This window comes from Conger conger, chromosome 9, assembly GCF_963514075.1.
Source record: "Conger conger chromosome 9, fConCon1.1, whole genome shotgun sequence".
NCBI classification, from domain to species: domain Eukaryota; kingdom Metazoa; phylum Chordata; class Actinopteri; order Anguilliformes; family Congridae; genus Conger; species Conger conger.
This window is the reverse complement of record NC_083768.1, coordinates 26,090,876-26,111,176: the sequence shown is the minus strand read 5'-3', so window position 1 is coordinate 26,111,176 and position 20,301 is coordinate 26,090,876. Positions and strand designations below refer to the sequence as shown.

Below are 20,301 nucleotides of genomic sequence, written 5' to 3'. Positions count from 1 at the left end.
TTTGACAACATGATGATTAGAGTGGAGCAAAGGCCTGTGAAGGAAACCAAACAGAAAGCTGGTGAGCTCAGTAATTAATGACAGAATGGTCCTCACCCTCAGAAACACTTCAGGAGGCAGGCATGGATGTGTCAATGAATATACTCAGCAGGAGACTTCACAAGCAGATCTACAGAGACTACAGGACAAGATGCAAACCGCTAGAAAGTTGCCAGGATGGCCAGGTTACAGATTGCTAGGTAATATCTAAAAGAGCGTTTAGAGCTCTGGAAAAAGCTTGTGGACAGGTGAGACCAATATTGACTTCCATCAGAGTGATGGCAAGAGCAAAGTGTGGAAGCTAAAAGCAACTGCCCAAGAAGCAAAGCACCACCCTCATCTGTGAAACATGGTGGCTAAGGCGTTATAGTTTGGGCGTGGCATGTACGGGTGTCACAGATGGTAGCTCACTTGCCTTCATAAATAATGTAACTGCTGATAGCAGCAGCAGAATTCATTCTGAAGTATAGAGAAGCTTATGTTCTCAAGTGCATTGTAATGCCTCCATACCCATTGGATGGTGCTTCATCCCACAGCAACATCACCTTTGTTTTTGGCAGTTTTTTGCTGGGCCAATGTGGGTTTTCTATTATCGTGACTGACTTACCTTGTTAAGATGCGCATGTGCAGGATGGTTTAGGAAGATACAGAAAGCTGCAACAAGATGGCAAAGCAAACAGCTATGCTTAGACCTCAAGTCCATGCTAGCTAGGAGAAAGCAAGCAATTCATACAACAGTGGAGATTGCAGTAAAATAATATCAGCATCTCAGTTAAAATTACATAGCAGTCTTTTCATTTGAACACCTCAAGTACTATACAATGCTTCTCTTTATGAGAAGCGGGCAGTTTTTTCCAGTAGCACACAGGTAGCTCAGTTAACAAATAAAAGTGGAAATGTCTGTTTGCTATTGAGTTTGCTGTTGCAAACCTTAGCTAGCTAACTAGCTTGTTTGCTTATTTTATCTGAGAAATCATTTAATATAATGTCAGCTAATCATTATCTTCAATAGTTTGCAAGTTTGGATTCCCTGTTACCTAGGTAGCTATAGCTTTCTCAGTTAAACTGGGTTATGTTAGCTTCGTAGGTTAGTCAGTAGGCAAATACCTAGGCTAGCTAGCATTTGCTATCTCTAAATCGGAGTACTTTAAAGCCTACAAATGTCCCTACATCTTGTTGTTACCTTTCCTGATAGTAGTCAACTTCAGGGAGGTTTCAACTGACTTAGAAACTCCAGGTCCTGGGATCCATCCATCCATCCATTATCTGAACCCGCTTATCCTGATGCCTCGCCAAATTCTGAGGTAACTCCATTAATGAAATATTCATTAATTCCACTGCATTAAGTGATTGAAGAGACAAAACGGCATTATTTTCATGAAGTAGATGGTATTTGTTATTGTTTGTTTCCACAGTATTCGCAATTTAACAAATGGAATCAATACATTCAAAACAATGTAGTGTTTAATCTCAAAGCTACTAGCCCTACGACAACCGAAAGCTCATAAATCCACAAACCACATTTTCTAATATTCTGTAGAAATACAAGTAGCCTACTGAATTGGAAATGCCTCAATGAAGGAAGTAAATGTAGCCTATGGGAAAAATGGGAGCTCAGCCTCATTATGGCTTCCTTACTATGACATTCATTGGCAAAACTCTGGACCTCATGTTGACAAATACCAATAAAAGGCTAGATACTGAAAGCTTCCTGACACCTGCACTAAGGAATCAACTGAATACGAATACACCTGATTAATCAAAACAGTTGACAATAACAGTTGAATAACTTTTGGTCCCTTAAAAAGGGGGACTATGGATAAAAGGCGACATGATTCCTACATGGATCCCCCGGTTGGCCCATATTCACATGCAGCGTTAAAGCTAGCAGGGTAGGTGGTTGTCTTGCCTTTGTCACTGTCTGTTAGGATCAAAACAGGGGGACCCAATCTCAGCAACCAAGCTCAATGAAACAAAATAATCCTGGAGCCTTGTTTCATCACAGCTCCAGATATTGGATGGAAAGGTTTCCCAATCCCATACAGGTGATCTGAACCACAGTTTAATTGAAACAGGCTGCTTTTGCAGCAGAAGGGGGTTCCTGTTCATGAACACCTCAAACCAGTAGTAGACAGCCTTTTGTTTTGCTATGGAGAAGCCACTTATCCCTTTTGCCTTTGCACATTGGAACGCCAGTGTTTGTGTTTCCAGTTCCCTCATGGGAAAACCTCTTTTGGCAAGGCTTTTGATGAGGTCAGCTAATTGTGACTTGTAGGGATGTGAAACATAGGGTTTTCTCCCAATTTTGGGCCAGTGCTCCATGGTCCTCTTGATGCGGTATTGCAGGGTTGATTTTAGCACATTCCAGGTGCTCGCCAAATGCCTCAGCTGAGGGACCCTCCCTGCCTCAACGTATGCTTTGTATTGTGCTATAGTTCCCTGCATCATGTTCTCATCCCACTGATTAAGCTTCCTGCTTCTCCTTTCTCTCTTCCTTGCTTGCTTTCTCTGTCTCCCTCTCTCTGCCTGACACTTTGATGCCTTTGTATTCTGTAATACATTCATATGAATTACAATTAATGAATCTACACTCACTGATCACTTTATTAGGTACACCTGTACACCAGCTTGTAGCTTGCAGTCATGTACCTTAACCACTACGCTACAAGCCGCAAAAGAGCATCTTTGAACACACAATGCGTCAAACCACACAAGTGGATAGGCTACAGCAGCAGAAGATCAATAATAGTATATTTTGTCTGCAGATTTTGTCTAAGAGGCTCTGCACATAGCCAAGAAGTAGGCCTATAATGAAACCTGTGAGTTAGTGAGCTAATTTAGGTGGCCAAGCATACGAAATGGTTTGACCCCTGAACTAAAAAATAACTAGGAATGCTGCACTAGTATCACCGTGTATACAAGCACAGGATCATCCCTGAAGTGCATCTTTCCTCCATTTGAAGAGATTTTACAATTGTACCAGAAAACCATGAACATACTGTCGCACTTTTTATTGTCCCACTATGTTTTAGAAAGTGGGACAACTTAAAAATAAGTGAATACAAAAAATATATATATTTAACCAATTTAATACATATTTTGTCACATGAGTACATAATACACACAATTTCATTACAATTAGGAACAGTAGGCCTAATGTTTGTATCCTTATCATAAATTATTCTAATAGTATATAGTATAATACAATACTGTAGTCTCTTTTCCCCAACATGCATATTTCTCATCTCCAAAAGTGGCTATTTATTATCATTCCTGCTGCTCTTTAAACATAATGCATCAGCTGTGTTTTATTTTATCAGGACATAAGCATTGTATACCACTCAGGTCAAAAGCATCTGCGAAATTAGTAACACCAGCAATAATAAACATTTATAGATAATCTTTGGACAGGTGGTACAGTTTTAATATAATATAACTATGCACGTCTGTTTCCCATTTATGTTATCCCAAGTATTGTTTCAAAGTTTGAAATCAAATTTTAATGAAGTCCAATAGCTTAAGCAATCTATGGGGTATTTCTTTTAGAAGGCAAAGAAATCAATGCTGATTTCTGATCTCTGTGCAATGAACCAAATCCCAAGGAGTGGTTAATATAGTTAAGAATTAATGGGCCAACCAAATTCCATACTGCAGGTAATAATTCAAGAGGAATGCTGTCCAAGCCTGGAGATTTACTTTTTTGCATTGAGGCTTCAATATATTCATGCCCAACATAAAATGAACAGGGATTGTGAACCTGAAGTCCTACTTCAGAGATCATGGGTCAAAGCACTCCAAGAAGTTTAGTACTCTTATCTTTGCCCTTTCTTCTGTTGTTGCTCCTCTCTGCCATTTTCTTCTGTATTTAACCGTTATCTTTTTGACCACAAATGGCAATGACATTGTGTGACTATTTGTAATTAAGACAAAAAATTAAGTGGTTTTCTCTGTATGAATATTATAATTTTATTTGGAAAAAATACTGGACAAAGAAATACATGTTCAAGCTGATTATAAAATTTCCAACAATAAGATACATTAGACAGCTCAATGATAATACATGTGTAGTAATACAAGGTGTAGTAATTATTACTTGTTTAACACAAATGCTTATTGTTTAATGGTTAAAACAGAAATTTGCTAAATATTGCATTCATCATCAAAATTATGCATTCCTCCAGGGGGAATTGTAGCCTGTCTAGTTTAATCAACTGTAAGTCGCTTTGGCTAAAAGTGTCATCTTAGGACATGAAGCATTCAAGCTTGTGCTACAAACCATGGGCAAAAGCTATCTGCAATTATGTTTCTACATCAGGAATTTGGCATAGAACTGTATCTTGGCACATGGATGGCAGAACCATTTTTGGAGGGGGGTACTGAAAAGTGCTGCTCTCTGTTTATTGGAAATAATTTAAATCAAATGTATTTAATACGATCTGAAAATAGGTCAAACTTGACCAGCATATGAGAAGAACAAAATTGGCCTACAAATGCACTCAAATGGGTGCATTTGTAGACCAATTATTATTATTTTTTTTATTAATGAGACTTCAGTTGATGGGCAAGTTAACATTAGCATTGAATTAAAAGGGGCCTGGGGAAAGATAGCTGCACAGATAACAAAACGATAGCTATTGCTTGTAAATTATTGTGTTGGTGTCAGTGAAAACTGGCATGATTTGGCACGGCTTATATATTGGTAGGATAGCTTATGCTATAAATTTACACATTTCCTGATTCAATCACTGGGCACGGATCTCGCTAGCCACCCAGTTAATTATTGCTGCAGCCAAAAACTGCACACTACTTAGCTAATGACACAACGTGTCTTGTCATCAACATATAATAACGTAGACTCACTCTGTTAATGCCGAGTTTAGACCCTGATTTTCCACTTCCCAACAGTTTCTGGAGATTGGCAACAAAAGCCCCATATCAGAGGCAAATCAGCACTCACTCGTTCAGCATGTTACAAGAAGGACAAGGGACTGCGGTGATGAGGTGCTGATGGTGTATTTTATTTACAGGTGCGATGGTGGCGGTGCAGAAATATTCACAGTGATGACAAAAAAAAAACAAATAAACTAAGAAGAAAAACTGTACAACGCAAACAAAAGAAAATGAAAATGAAAATGCAAATAACAGAAAATTGGCTACTTGTGAAAACAGGCGCAGGAGCACACTAGCTACTTGCTTAGCACTGACCTCTCTTAGTGGGTAAGCCTCATGGTACCTAGTAGCATGGTCACAGACAACTAATATGAATCTGTTTCCTGTCTGACTCCACTCCAATATGCTCAAATGATGTATCTATTACAGGAAGTGGCATGAGTGGTGCATGGGCTGTAGCTTTTCCTGCGGTAAGCTGGCATTCTGGACAGGTTTTACAGTACTTCTTAACCTCGTTAAACATTTTGGACCAGTAAAAACATTTTGAAACGTGCAACTGTCTTCATGTGTGCCAAGTGTCCAGAACGAGGGATGGAGTGCCCTAGCTCTAGGACCTCCTTCCTTCATAACTCAGGCAGTGCTAACTGTTCCATCCTCACTCTCTCTGTAGAGCTAACCATTTTCAATGACACAACTCTGCTTTCATAGGAGATTCGGTAGTGTAGGAGCTTGTAGCGTAGTGGTTAAGGCACATGACTGGGACCCGCAAGGTCGGTGGTTCGAATTCCGGTGTAGCCACAGTAAGATCCGCACAGCCGTTGGGCCCTTGAGCAAGGCCATTAACCCTGCGTTGCTCCATGGGAGGATTGTCTCCGGCTTAGTCTAATGAACTGTACATCGCTCTGGATAAGAACGTCTGCCAAATGCCATTAATGCAATAAGGTAGGGTCATTTTTTTTGGAGAGTAGCCAAGTCAGCGGGGAAAGTGAGGTCTGGCTCTGCTTCTTGCTCAGTCTCCTCAGCAGCCTGCAACATTACCTCCCCAACCGACTGTCTGCGCCTCTCATATCTCTCCTCCCGTGTAGGTCTGGCCTCCCCAACAATGTCCTCACTGCTGAAAGGTCCTGCACTGTATCTGCTGCCCCTATGGTCTGACCGCTCTTCCTGAGCCCTAGTAACTACCCCACACCAAGCAATCAGGTAGAATGAGCATGTCAGTACCCAGTAGGATAGGGTAAGGCAAATCCTTAGCAACACCTATTTTCATGAGGTAGGCCTGATTGTTGACCTCAACATACACCTCAGCATGTTGGGAACTTCGTCTTATTTCCATGCACACAAAAGACAGCGATGGGGTCCTCAACTTCGCCTGCACTAGTGTGTGCGGAACGCCCTGTATCTACCAGTGCGAGAGTGGTTTACCGTTCAACATGACAGTCATAACAGGCTCCTGTGCCAGAGTAGCTGTCTGAGGGGGGCCTTGGGACATAGCCGAGACTAGTCTTTGGCTTCTTTACAGGACAAAGTGGACGGGTGTGCCCTACCTCTCCACAGTTAAAACACACAATCTCTGCCCTGTCTTGCTGCAGTTGTTTGAAAAGGGGAGGTTTGTATGTGTGAGGCTTAAAAAGTTTAGTTTGGCTATGTGTTTGCACTAAAGAACCACCACCTTCCCCAGACCCCTCAGACTTACCCCTGGCAGGTTGCAGCCCACTGGCGTAGTGGGAGGACCAGGTCCCTTGTGAGCGTTGACGTAGGTCTCCGCCAGCTTGGCAGCGTCTGCAGCAGTGGTGGGGTCATGCTCCTTCACCCAGGTCCTCACCTCTGGATACAGGACTTGCAGGTATTACTCCAGGATTATGGTTTCCATCACAGCCTCTTTTCCACTGCCGTCGTACCGCACCCACTTGCAAAATAATTCCTTTAGGTGGGTGTAGAGCTCTTGCGGTGACTCATCTGTTGGTGCCTCCATTGTGCGGAAGTGCGGATGATAAATCTCTTCATTGATTTCATATTTCTTCAGCACGGCCTCCTTCACAAGGTTGTGGTCTCTGGTCATGGCAACAAATGCGCTCCTGGCTCTGCCCATCAGTAAGGGGATGAGACGAACAGCCCAGTCCTCTTTTGGCCACTTTTACGCCACCGCCAGTCTTACAAATGTTGTTGTCCTTGTCCTCCAGCTTAGCTAGCCGGGGCTCCCAGTCGAACACCCCTGTGGCTTGTCTTCTTGGAGCAGCTTGGCCCGTTCTGGTATGCCTCATGTCCAGCTACAGTTGGGTGACTTGGTGGCTCAGGACTCTGTAGTTCTGCTCCTGCCTCGCTGCCTCCCTCTCCTGCCATTCATCATGCCATGAAGCTTTCAAACATCTTGGAAAGGGTGATCAGTGCAGCATCACCCCCAGCTCTGGGAACAGTTGCAGGTTCGGCAGATGCTGGTTCATCTGCTGACACACCCCCGCTGTAATCTGGCTCCTCTCTGAGCTCATGCTGACCTGTCCTCTTGATAGGCATGGCAGCTGATGGGCGGTTGTTCAGTCTCTGTCCTTCCGTTGGTTCGATCCCACTTCTGACACCAACTGTTAGGGTGGAGGACAAGAAGGACGAGGGACTGCGGTGATGAGGTGCTGATGGTGTATTTTATTTACAGGTACAATGGTGGCGGTGCAAAAATATTTACAGTGACGACAAAAATATTAGTAATAAACTAAGAAGAAAAACTGTACAACACAAACAAAAGAAAATGCTAATGAAATGCAGTGCACTTGGCTATGCCTAAAAAGTAGGCCTACGACACAGCGACTCTGCACACAAACCTCCAACTCAGTTAAACTCAATCAACCAACTCATCCCCCAGGGGCTCTAAATGCCCTGAGCTATATGGGCATAGCCCCTCCCACATGGCACCTTCCAAGAACCCAAATTAATATATATATATATTTTTTAAATCAATTAACAAAATAAACAGAAAACGATCAAACAGAACATAACAAACATGGCCATGACAATAACAACAAAGGGGGTACTAAACGGAAATTAAAACAATAATACTCGTACTGTTAAAATTCCCTCCTTACACCAACAACCAGGTGGTAGCTTCCGCTAACCCCCCTACATAAATACCACCTGGTTCCCTCCACTTCCTATTTGGCAGTGGCTTCCATCGAACGGACCCAGGTAAACACAACTTCATTCGTAACAAGTTTTAAACGGTAAAACTCTCAATAATTTTTCTTTAATGCACTCGCTGTTTGTTGTTTTTTTCATTAACGTTACAGATGCCAGCAAAAATGTAAAGAGTGTTGTGTTGCGGTGTTTGTGTTGTGTGTCTGTAATAGTGTAAGTCTAGTCGCGATGCTAGTCCGTGGCACGGCTCTTGTCTGAACTTTCAGACGCAATCCGAGAGCCTCGCCGATGCATCACAGATGCCCAAGAGATATCAGGCAGGCTAAATATCTGGACTTGTCAGGCAGTCCAAATCCTGTAGTGTGAAAGGTGTTGTGACCAACAATGAGAGCAGCGATGACCAACAGCCAATCAGTGCGCAAGACACGAGGCGAGGGCAAATCAGCGGAGCACAACATCAACAAACATGGCTACAACAAAGGCAATAATAAGAAATACATACTATAGGCTACATGTAATGGTGGGGTGCACCCTGAATTTTACATATTGCTTTAATGCGAAGTACTAGAGTAATGCATTTATTAGGAAATTTGAGTGAGCTATACTAAGTATAAACATATGAAATGTAAGTGCATAATTATCAAATATTGTCATAATATATAAAATAAACTGGAAAATATGTGAAAATACTTTTGAGTAGGAGCATTTCTAGGGGGAGATGTGAAATTTACGATGCATGGCAAGCTTGCTGATGTGTCACGGGTTTGTGAGCGGTCAGGGTGGTTGCTCATTGTTGAATCCAGATTTGCAATTCATCTTAAATAGTACCCCTGGACCACTGGCAGCAAAACATCTCCAAAACATCAATGACCCACTGCAATATTTGACAGTAGGTATGAGGTGTTTCTCTTTGAATGTAGTCGTCCTTTGCTGCCAAACATGTTGATGGTGTGTATGAACAGAAGGTTAAATTTTGGTCTCATCTCACCGAATCGCATCATAATTCCAATGATGTTTTCCAAACTGCAGACGCTTCTAAGTGCCACTCTTCCAGAGTTTGTTGGTATGGAGGTGGTGTTTTATGGTTCTTTTTGAGACTTTGTGACTCCAAGTTGGAACCAATGTGCAATTCTTAAACCATGATCTTTGGGTTCTTTATAGCCTTCCTCACCATCTTCTTCACCATCTGGGAGGTACACTTGCATCCTCTTCCTGACAGTTGCTTTGTTTCAGTTGAGATTATTTGGATTAAATGCTTAAATTTAAAATCACTCTGTGTAGCCATTTCCTAAATATGGGGCAAAACGTCTCCCAAAGACAGCTCTGGTCTTCATGTTGGTTTATCTTTTCTAACACAAATGCAGTCTTCATAAGCAAAACCGAAGGCAAAATACAAGATTAGTCATTCAGAACCATTTATTGTTTAACCAATCAATCTAAGAAGACACATCTAGGCAACAAGAAACGCCTGTCAGTCACATGTTCCAATACTTTTGCTCACATAAACATTTGGTGGTCTGATTCAAAAGGCAATATGTTCTAGATAAAATACCAGGAAATAAAAGCTTAAATTTGGATCTCATGTAGATCTTTTGACCTCAAAGTCAATTGTTTCCAGTGTATAGCAAAAACAAAGGAATTGACCTTGCTGTTCCAATACTGTTGGAGGGTACCGTATGTGGATAAAAGGAAAGACTCAATGCAAGTCGACTCATTCATTCAGCGGGTCAACCAGCCACCAGCTGTTTCAAAACCTAGCTTGAGCTGTTTTTTCAGCGGGGTAAAACTCTTTCTGGAAGTTGTCTGCCATTTCCATACACCAATCAATGACTGTGACAACATTTGGGTGATTTTTTTCTGGATATTTTGAAGGTGTAGAAAAAGCAATATTTGTTCACTATTTCATAGTTTACACAATCCAAAAAGGTTGTAATGGTTACACTGGTAAAATTGCTAATTCTTCAGAAGCAACTGCTGAAACAACCACACTAAAGTTTATTAATGAACTTTTTGTCATTCTTGAGCTGACTATGTCAATAAAATGGCGGTAGCATCTCAGTTACACCAGTCGAATACATGGCTACACTTGGGAAAAGCTCACTGTCTAGAATACAAGTTTGAAGGACACAAGTATGCTTACTGAAACACATCCATGTACTGCCACTACCAGCAAAGTGGATTCTGCAACCTTGCAATTCAGAATTTAAGAAAAGTACAGAAAGAATACAAAAAAATAAGATAAAGCAAATGGCACATTGGTTATGTACATAACCTATTTGACATTTCTTACCATTGGTTCATCTATCCTTTAATTGACAGTGAGCTGTGAACATGATTTTGGTGAAAATGACAAAAAACCTACTTGTATCCAGTGTACACTGCACTAGCTGCATATCGTTTGTTCTTTTGATTTTAAGAATTTTCTCAAATATTGCATTTATTTAACACAAAATATGTTTGATTACACCAAACTGATTGTAATTGGTCTTTCCTCTTATAAGATGTCACCTCTCATCTTTGCGGGGGTGTTAATATCTCATGGATTTAAGAGACCATTCAGCAAGATTGAAGAGACTTGTAGTTGATTTCAACTGAATTACGTTTACAAAATCATATTCAAGGAAATATTAATGATTTACATGTGACCTAGGTGTATATGGTAAAAATGTTACTCCACAGTGTAATGCTTTCTTTATATAATTTTTATAATTTAAAAATGTAAATGTCCACAAAAAAGAGACATTAAAGGAAAAACGGACAGCCACTCAGGCACCATATTTAGTCTAGCATGTCATGTTGGAATGTGTTTGCAGCAGTGTCTCCAAACCACATCATTCTGGTGTGTTCAGGATCATTAGTGAAGCCATGCATATTAATGGAGGTGCAGCAGACTGAGGACTTTGCCTGTGAGCGCAGTGTGGGGTACCACTGGAGTTCTAGATTTAAAAAAATTTCTCACATTGCATTTGGAGGTAGCCTCTCACTGAATCATTTTCAATGTCATTTTGTCAATAGCTCAAATGATGTATTCAACTCATTGATCTTTTTTTAAATAATTTCATATTTTTTATATTTTCACCACTATAGGTATAAGAATCCCGGTAGCTTGTGATCATGAATCAGACTCCATATGCGGGTACAGTGTTTTGTTAAACCAGTCTATTCAGTGCAGCAAAACATGTTTTCTCTAAGAAATAAAATAGCATATTATAATAAGAAGACTGCTGCAATGGATATGAAGTGCCATATCAGACACCTTACTAGACACTTTAGACCAAAAGCTTGCTGTCTCTGCCAGGAGGCTAATACTGGGTGGGATGGATCTATCAGCAGGGCATTGATACAAAGTATTCCTCCATATCCCCCAAAATGGTTAACTGGCAGGCATGTGCACAGATAGACCTTGTCTATCTTGAGCCTCTGCCCCTTACCTTCAGACAGAAAATGTGTGTGTGTTTTGTTTTTGTTTTTTTAATCGTGAATTGTTTTTGGAGGGCTGAGGGCACCCTTCCCTATTCCTAAATGGTTGCACCTTGAGAAACATTGCTCAGCACACGCCTCCGAACGGACTCTGTTGACAGAAAAATGTTGCCTCTCAGCATCCCTCATTCCCAAGACTGACTATGCTCCTGTGTGCATGGTGCGCAGTGAATGATGCGTTGCTCCATTTTCCCCTTGTCTTTCCTGACCAGCAGAGAAAGAGGTATGCATGATGAAACGACTAGTAAAAGCAATATCCTCAGTACAGTTTCACCTTAATGAATGCATTAGCAACTAACATGTCACCAATTTTGTCATAATATTATTCTACAGGACAGGACATAGGAGGAGGTAGCAGTTTGGTCCAGGCAACATTCATACTGATACTGACTGATGTATGAGGATAGTCCAGTAAGCCACATTGGTATCATGATCTTCAGCAATATATTGTCTTTATCATTACTAACGCTTTTATTAAATCTATTCTATATTTTATATGTTTACTGTTAATTTAATGTTAATTCCTTGAATAAAGGTAAAATATATTTAAGTAAATCACAAGAAAGAGAAGGAGAAAAATCCAAATGTACCCATCAAACATTTTTTTGGGCATAGAAAAGCATAGAAAACATTTGAAGTAAGAGAAGTATCAGATTCAAACAACCACTCCAAACTTACTGCCCGATTTTCCAAACCACATTTTTCTCCCTTTTCTTCCAACAGAGGGCAATCTTGTCCCCTGCTTCAGAGTGAATGGTTTTAGAAAGTATTGTCTTGGGTAGAATATTTCTTGAAATTTGGTCCAAAGCTCATCCTCTTTTGTGCCAGAAATGGGAAAGGCCAACTAAAAACAAGTATCTTCAAATCATCAAGTGATACCCTACCCTTGATAAGTAAACAAAACTTATCTGTCAGATCAGGGAGGATTAATGCATGCACAACTAAATTTTACTTAATTGCCAATGCCTGTTACTGTAGTTTTGATTGCTGTCAATCAAATTGAATTTTCCTGGTAATATAAAAAAACACATTCAGGAAATATTTGTTAACTTTTTCCATTTCATTATTATTTGTGTCTACCTGTGTTTGTGTGTGTGTGTGTGTGTGTGTGTGTGTGTGCATGTGTGTTGAGGGGATTTAAGATATTGTTTGAAAGAGCAGATAGCAGTGACTGGTTGTGGATTGGTATTGAAGTGGTATTTTGCTAAACTAATGGAGTGCTCTGCAAGTGACTATGTGAAAGAATATAGCATTCATGCATGTCAACATGCATCATCATGATGTAATTATTCATAAATAGGCTTTACTTCTGTCTATGAAAAAGTCTTGTTCATGGCCATCGTACAATTATTTACTCTTGCTTTGGACCAGCTCTAGATACTTGAGTAAATTCAATTTTCAACTATTTGCGTCAGGGTGTGTCTTGAAGGGGTCTTCCTTCTCTTTAGTGATGTCTGATAATAGCTTTAGATTTTTAAATGTTTCTTTCTTGTGTAATATTAGTTTTGCTCTTGTTGATGAAAAATGATCCATTACAATGTTTGTCAAATGCACACTCATATTAAAGCAACAATTTACAAAAACTCACCCATGGAATACATGATGGCTGAAATACAAGCTGACAAATAGAAACAATCCATTTAAGAGTATTAGATTAGGTATATTTTTATTTTATAAGTTATTTGTAACTTATTTAGAGTGTTCTCCAAAAATATTTACAGTTTTGATAAAGATGAACAAAAACAGTAAGAATAAGAAGTACTGTAGTATTAAGTACAGTGCTGGCCTATATTTTAGGCCTATTCTACTTTAATGAATAATGATTCAATAGAAACAAAAAGATACTATTCTTAAAGGGGTGGTTCGTCCAAAAAATGTAACCAAAAATTGAATTAAAGTTTGTTTCCATTTACCCAAAGTAGTTTGCGCCAACAATTAACATTTGAAAAGCTCCACAGCAATTATAAGATAATATAAGGAATAACAGTTCTCACATTCGATACCTTTTATCAATAAACTAGTTTTTTTCATTTATAGGTTTACGGGAATATTCTTTAACACTCTTACCATGATCTTTATCCAGAAAATAAGCACTACCAATATGATGGCTTTCGCGGCTAAGCTATGCTCAGCATTTTGATATAACATTAGCAAAAGTATTGCTTCCCGCAATTTTTTTGAAACTGTAAAAACTGTCGGAAAATTCAGTCTTCCATATTTCGGACCCTCTGGGGGATGTCTCCGGTCTATGTATACTTAAATCATGCCGACTTGGCATAGAAATGAATTTTGAGAAGTAATTTAAATAATTAATGTACTTTTTCCATCCAGGACCTTCACTGTCAAACTGCCTATTTGGGCGGATTGGTCTTTAAATGAGGTATAGTCATGATCATTCTCAGCATATTGCTATTTTGATGCAGCTGAATGTGTTTATGTTCTAACCAACCAAAACCTGGTTTCAAGTCATGTCACAGATTCATCGCTATTTTAACGCCATAATATTAGGCTAATAATGTGCCTACAGGCAACTGTGCAATGTGCTTACACCTTCCTGTCGTTACACACAGGGACACAAATAAACACGGATGGTCATAATATTGATGCAAACTAGACAATCACAGTAATGACAAAACTGCCCAATGGGATAATGGCTATCTGTTAATATGTGTCTGATGACAGAAATATAGTGTGTGAATTATCATGCAATGGAAAACAAATTAAAACACGCACTAGCCTAATAGACAGGATTTTTGTAGTAGGATACTGAAAATGTGCTTAACCCATTCAATGCCTGTGTTCTGGAGCAGAAAGCCTCTGCAGTGTTCCATATGCTAGTGTCCCAGCAGTTCCAAAACAAAATTGCTGCAAACATTGCAACAAATTTTAGACTGGTAATATCAATTTTATAAACATCCGATGGGCAGGTTGTGCAGTGTATACCCGGAAACCTCCATAGACAGGGAGCTTTGAGGGGGCCCCCAAAGGATGATCACATTAGTCCTATGCCAATCTAAAAAGGTGACAAATTAAGAAAAATAACTACAGTCCTAAGTTGATTTAAGTCAACTACGCTAGCTAGCTAGCTAGCCAGCTAGTACCTGGCAAGGTAGCTAGCTAGCCATCTAATCTAGCTGACTGTGAATACATATTTCAGACTACATACATGATCTGTTTGGATCGTCACCAATAATATCAAATGTGTTTGAAATCATCAGAATTTCTGTTGCAACTAACTGCATCATCTGGACACACACCATTGCGCTGCACATTACACCCAATCCAAACATAAAGTGACGAGAGGCCTACCACTAAGTAAGCCTGGCACTAAGTCCATCTCCTTTGAACCTTGCACCTTACACCTTACTTTGCACCTGTACTATCTGCAATTAAACTAGGAAAAATTAGACAAAGAGTTAGGCATAGAGTGTTTGTCTGTATTTATCCGACCTGTTGGGACTGGGCAGGGAACGGGTTTTCTATTATTAAGTGACTGACATCCCTTGTTAAAACGTGCATTCGCGAGATGGCTTATGCAGTAAATACGAAGATAAGAAAGCTGTAACAAGTTGGCAGAGCAAACTGCTTTGCTGAGTCGGCTTACACTTGAAGTCCATGCTAGCTGGGAGAAAGCAAGCAATTGATAGAACAGTGAAGATTGCTGTAAAAAACGATCAGCGTCTCAGTTAAAATTAAATAGCGGTATTCATTTGAACTCTGCACATACTATACAATACTTCTCTTTATGAAAAGCTGCCCGTTTTTTCCAGTAGCAAACCGGTAGCTTGGTTTACAAATACAAGTGGAAATATGTGCTAGGTATTGAGTTTGCTGTTGCAAACCTTAGCTAGCTAGCTTGTTTGCTTATTAGGTTTTATCTGTTAACGCATTTAATATAACATTAGCAAATTGTTATCTTCTGTAGTTTGCTACATTACATTACATTACATTACATTATTGGCATTTGGCAGACGCTCTTATCCAGAGCGACGTACAACAAAGTGCATACCCATAACCAGGGATAAGTTCGCTGAAAGACCCTAGAGGTAAGTACAATTTCAACTGCTACCTGTACAACAAAGATAAGGACAAGGGCCATTTTTTTTTTTGAACAAACAAACAAACAGAGCAAAAGTCACCAAAGTTAACTATCCAAACACTGCTTACCTAGCCAACTAAAAATACCGATACACAAAGCAAGTCACAGAGACAACAATTAAGGTTCACAGGGAGGTAGGGAGGGATGGGGAGAGGTGCTGCTTGAATAGGTGCGTCTTCAGCTTGCGCTTGAAGGTGGGGAGAGATTCTATAGTTCTGACCTCAACGGGGAGTTCGTTCCACCACGGTGGAGCCAGAACAGACAGTAGTCGTGAGCGTGAGGTGGAGGTTCTGAGAGGGGGAGGTGCCAAGCGGCCTGTGGAGGCTGAACGAAGAGGTCTGGCAGGGGTGTAGGGTCTGATGATTTTTTGCAGATAAGCTGGGGAAGACCCTTTAACTGCTTGGAAGGCTAGCACCAATGTTTTGAATTTGATGCGAGCCATGACAGGCAGCCAGTGGAGGGAAGTAAGCAGGGGGGTGACGTGTGAGTATTTGGGAAGGTTGAAGACCAGACGAGCTGCTGCATTCTGGATGAGTTGGAGGGGTCTGATGGCGGACGCTGGGAGGCCAGCCAAGAGGGAATTGCAGTAGTCCAGGCGGGACAGAACCATCGCTTGGACCAGGAGCTGGGTCGAGTAGGGGGTGAGAAAGGGGCGGATTCTCCGTATGTTGTATAGGAAGAACCTGCAAGACCGGGTCACCGCCGAAATGTTCTCGGAAAGGGACAGTCTGCTGTCCATCACCACGCCGAGGTTCCTTGCACTGGGTGACGGCGCTAGTTTGTATACCATGTTACCTGGGTAGCTGCAACTTTCTCAGTTAAACAGGGTAGCTTAATTGGCTAGCTGCCACCTAGGTTGGGCAAATACTAGGTACCTCTGCTTGTTGTCTTACAATGGTGATACAAAGAAAAATGGTGATGTTCCAAAAAGAAAAAAATGATTAAGTAAATATTTAATCAGCCAATGTGGAAACAATTAAATGTATAAAAGCATGCAGACATGGTCAAGAGGTTCAGCTGTTTTTCAGAACAAATATATGTGATTTAAGTGACTTTGACTATTGAATGTTGACAGAGTTGTTTGAGTATCTCAGAAACTGCTGATCTCCTGGGATTTTCACACGCAACAGTGTCTAGAGTTTGCAGAGAATGGTGCGAAAAACAAAAGACATCCAATGAGCAGTAATTCTGCAGGCAAAAGTGCCTTGTTAATGAGAGAGGTCAGAGGAGAAGGGCCAGACTGGTCAAAGCTGACAGGAAGTTGACAGTAACATAAATTACCACATATTACAACAATGGTATGCTAAAGAGCATCTTCGAACGCACAACGTGTAAAAACCCTAAGTGGATAGGCTACAGCAGCAGAAGAGCAATAATTTTAAAAAAATTAAAAAAAACCTAATCCTGAGTGTATACATAACTGGAGACAGCCGCCGCTTCCCGGTCACATGGATTCCTATGGGAGCTGCTCAATGGTGTGAGAAGCGAATTCATGGAGGCAGCCATGTTGGACTATGGGGCTTTTGGCACCAGAGTATGCGCACTGGGTACCTAAACATGAATGATCATTGTATAGACAAATAAACGCAGAGCAACAATGTAAGCCACAGGGGCACGTACTGAGAATCGAGAAAGTGGAAGATTGAAGAAATTTTCTTTTCCTAATGGGGGAGGAGCTAACAACACAAAAGGGGCTTGGGTTTTCCAAACGAGAGTGTGGATTTGAGAGAATCAAATCCACACTGTGTCTGCACCAATCTACTTGTGGGTAAGCACATTAAACACCCTGGCACTAAAGTGCTACCTTGCTGCTGGGCCATCTGTTGATCATTTTGAATCGGGGCCTATGGATCCTCACCCTAGGTGTGGGTGTGACTACATCTTCTGTAGTAATACAAGTAGTCCATTGAGATGGAAATACTTTAATGAAGGAAATCTCTGTAACCAACAAAGCGAGAGAGGGTCTAGGCTCCAGTTCCACTTCTGCACTGACAGGCATATTTTCTGCCACACATACTCCCCCTTAGCTACATCAGGGTCCAGCTAAACCAGGCTCGCCTGGTCTTGTTTAGCATTGTCCATAGATTTTGTTCATAGACCTTACTCACCCTGAAGTTACAAGCGCTTGGTCTCATGGAGGGGATGACCATCTGAGGTTTTGCAGCTTCTCTATATGGTCTGGCTTTCGATTATGCTGCCCTTTTTGATCCCCTTTCTGCTTGTACAGAAGGAAGGAGTCATGCCTCAAACAATGAGTCATGCCACAAGTGTAGAGACAAAACACAAAATCCCTAAAATACTATATAAATCCAGTATGATGGAATTACTATGAAAATGTGATTATTTATGATTATGTATGTTTGTAGATTTTGTTAATTGTATTAAAACTGTGTGTTATAAAGTTGGAGACAGCGAAGGAGCTGTTTTTTGGACAGAAGCTCACACGCCGTTTAAAACAGGGCCAAACTTCCAAATTTGCATACCATGCCTTATGCTCCTTTTAAGTGAATCTGAAATCTGCAATTCTTGTTGTTGTCTTACTGTACATTTTCTCAGAAAAGTGGCTGCATTTGGTTGAATAGAGATTACTCTTATTATTTGAGTAGAGTAAAGTATTGAGTTATTTGAATTAATGTAACCATTCTCTTTACATTCATATTAAATTCAGGGTAAGCTTACAGCTTACAGCCTTCAGCAATTCAAGACCAAAACATACTGTACACAATGTAGTGTGATAAAGGGTCAATGGGTCAATTCAACTGAAACTGTAAACATGCTACAATGTTAGATAGACCCAGAAATAAGACTATGGGAGTGTAATATTTAACCTATTCACACTTTCCAGAATCCGTTCCAATAAAAGAATGTTGTTGCTGGTTGGTGGCCTGCCCCCTGGACCAGATCGCCTTCCAAGTAATTTGGTGCAATACTATGATGATGAAAAGAAGACCTGGAAGATCCTCACAAGTAAGTACCTTGCTCTTGGTCTATGTCTCCTTTTATAAGAACCATAACAGCTGAAGAAGCAGAGCCTTGGCACACTTGTCTCTAATGATGGAAAATGGATTCTAAATGGGGAAATAGTTCATTATTTTAGTGATGTGGTAATATAGGTTTATATTCAGATTGTGATATACTTTTAATGTAGAGGCTTACAGTGGGAGTCAATTAAAGACATCTAAATTAAACTAGATTAAGACCATAATTTTGTAATTGTCATTTAAACCAAACAAGTTTTCAGATTCAATCAAACCATCCTAATGCCAATTAGGATTTGCCTTATAAAGACTGAGCACACCAATGAACAGGGATGGGTGTGGCCTAAATGGAAGGACATTAACATGGACGCAGGATCTCTCTTAAAGGGACCTTGCACATATAATCCATTTTGAAATCATGTCTTCGTAAAAATGAATACAAATGTAATAGAAGTTATGATCCTGTGACACATCAGGGGTCTCCACAGTGGCAGGTTCTGGAACAGTGAAACAGCATCACTGAGATGAGCCAGACCCTGAAAGCACACACGGAGCTCTGCAAGGAATTTCAGGTCATTGGATTGTGGCATAATAAATGAATTAACATACTATGATATCAGCCTTGGGCTGCATGAGTCTAATCATAATGAAATTCATTAGAAGTCTACCATCTTTGAACTTTATACACGTGTAACTGCAAATGAACAAGTATTTACTTTTTTCTGAATACAAATGTTGTACGAGTAATTGGATTCATTATCCCTGATCAGATGATTGGCCTGCTTTATTTATTATTTTTTTTACATTGGCTGCAGTAGCTGTACATCAGTGATGAATGCGTAACATAAAGTTGACACTGTTTTGTTACAGGCCAGTTCCTCCCTGGTTCCTCCACCTTAGATCAGTAAAAACTGCCTGCTATTATTTTCCTCAGTTCTCTTTTGTGCGTGTCAAGAGGCTGTTGTGTGAACTTGTTCCCATCGTAGAGTAAGGATATAACTACTTAACTAGTAACTTGTCATCGTGTGATCAGGGGTGCATTCAAGATCACAAACATTAGAGAACATATTCTAACTTTTTTCTCTCACAATTTGAAAAGGTAGTGCGCTGTGAACAGAAATGGCTGCCAATGGGGAAGACGTGACCTTTGTAAACACACAGCCATGTGCATCAAACAAGCTAATTTACGGTACAGAGCTAACTTTAGACATGAATGTAAGTTAATTAGTTAAAAAGTTAATTGTAAGGACGGAAGATGTGGTCAAGATTTTGTGGATGGATATTATTTTAGCTACATTATTTAGCATTTTGTCAATTTTGGTTTTTATGGTGGTGATTCTTGTTATTTAGTTATTCACTTTTAAATGTGTTTAATAACCAGGCAGCTAGGTACTGGGATTGCGCTGAATGTAGCTGTGACACATGTGGGCGATTGCCGTCAGCTTCATTAGTTTGTTGAAGTTCGGTGTGATTTTGCTAGCGGTGGAGTTTCTAGATTGCTGTAATTTTAATGTAGCTAGCTAGCTACTGATTAGGTTACCTGTGATCTGAAGTGGTCTGAACACACTTTAATGTGTGAGGACAGCTGAAAATCCTTAATGTCTATCCATTCTTCACATACGTTTAACTACTCATGTTTGTTAATCTAACAGTCGTGTACTACAACGTTAAATGCTTATCTTGGTGGACCCT

The 20,301-nt window shown here is 40.2% G+C and overlaps 1 protein-coding gene across 1 annotated transcript in view; it reads left to right on the top strand.

Moving 5' to 3' along the window:
* The window catches only part of klhl14 (kelch-like family member 14), a 53,280-nt gene that overhangs the window by 8,496 nt on the left and 24,483 nt on the right, over window positions 1–20,301 (top strand). The window contains exon 2 of the mRNA XM_061256236.1: window positions 18,477–18,598. Coding sequence (XP_061112220.1) covers window positions 18,477–18,598 — 122 coding nt within the window. The remainder of the gene's footprint in view (window positions 1–18,476; window positions 18,599–20,301) is intronic.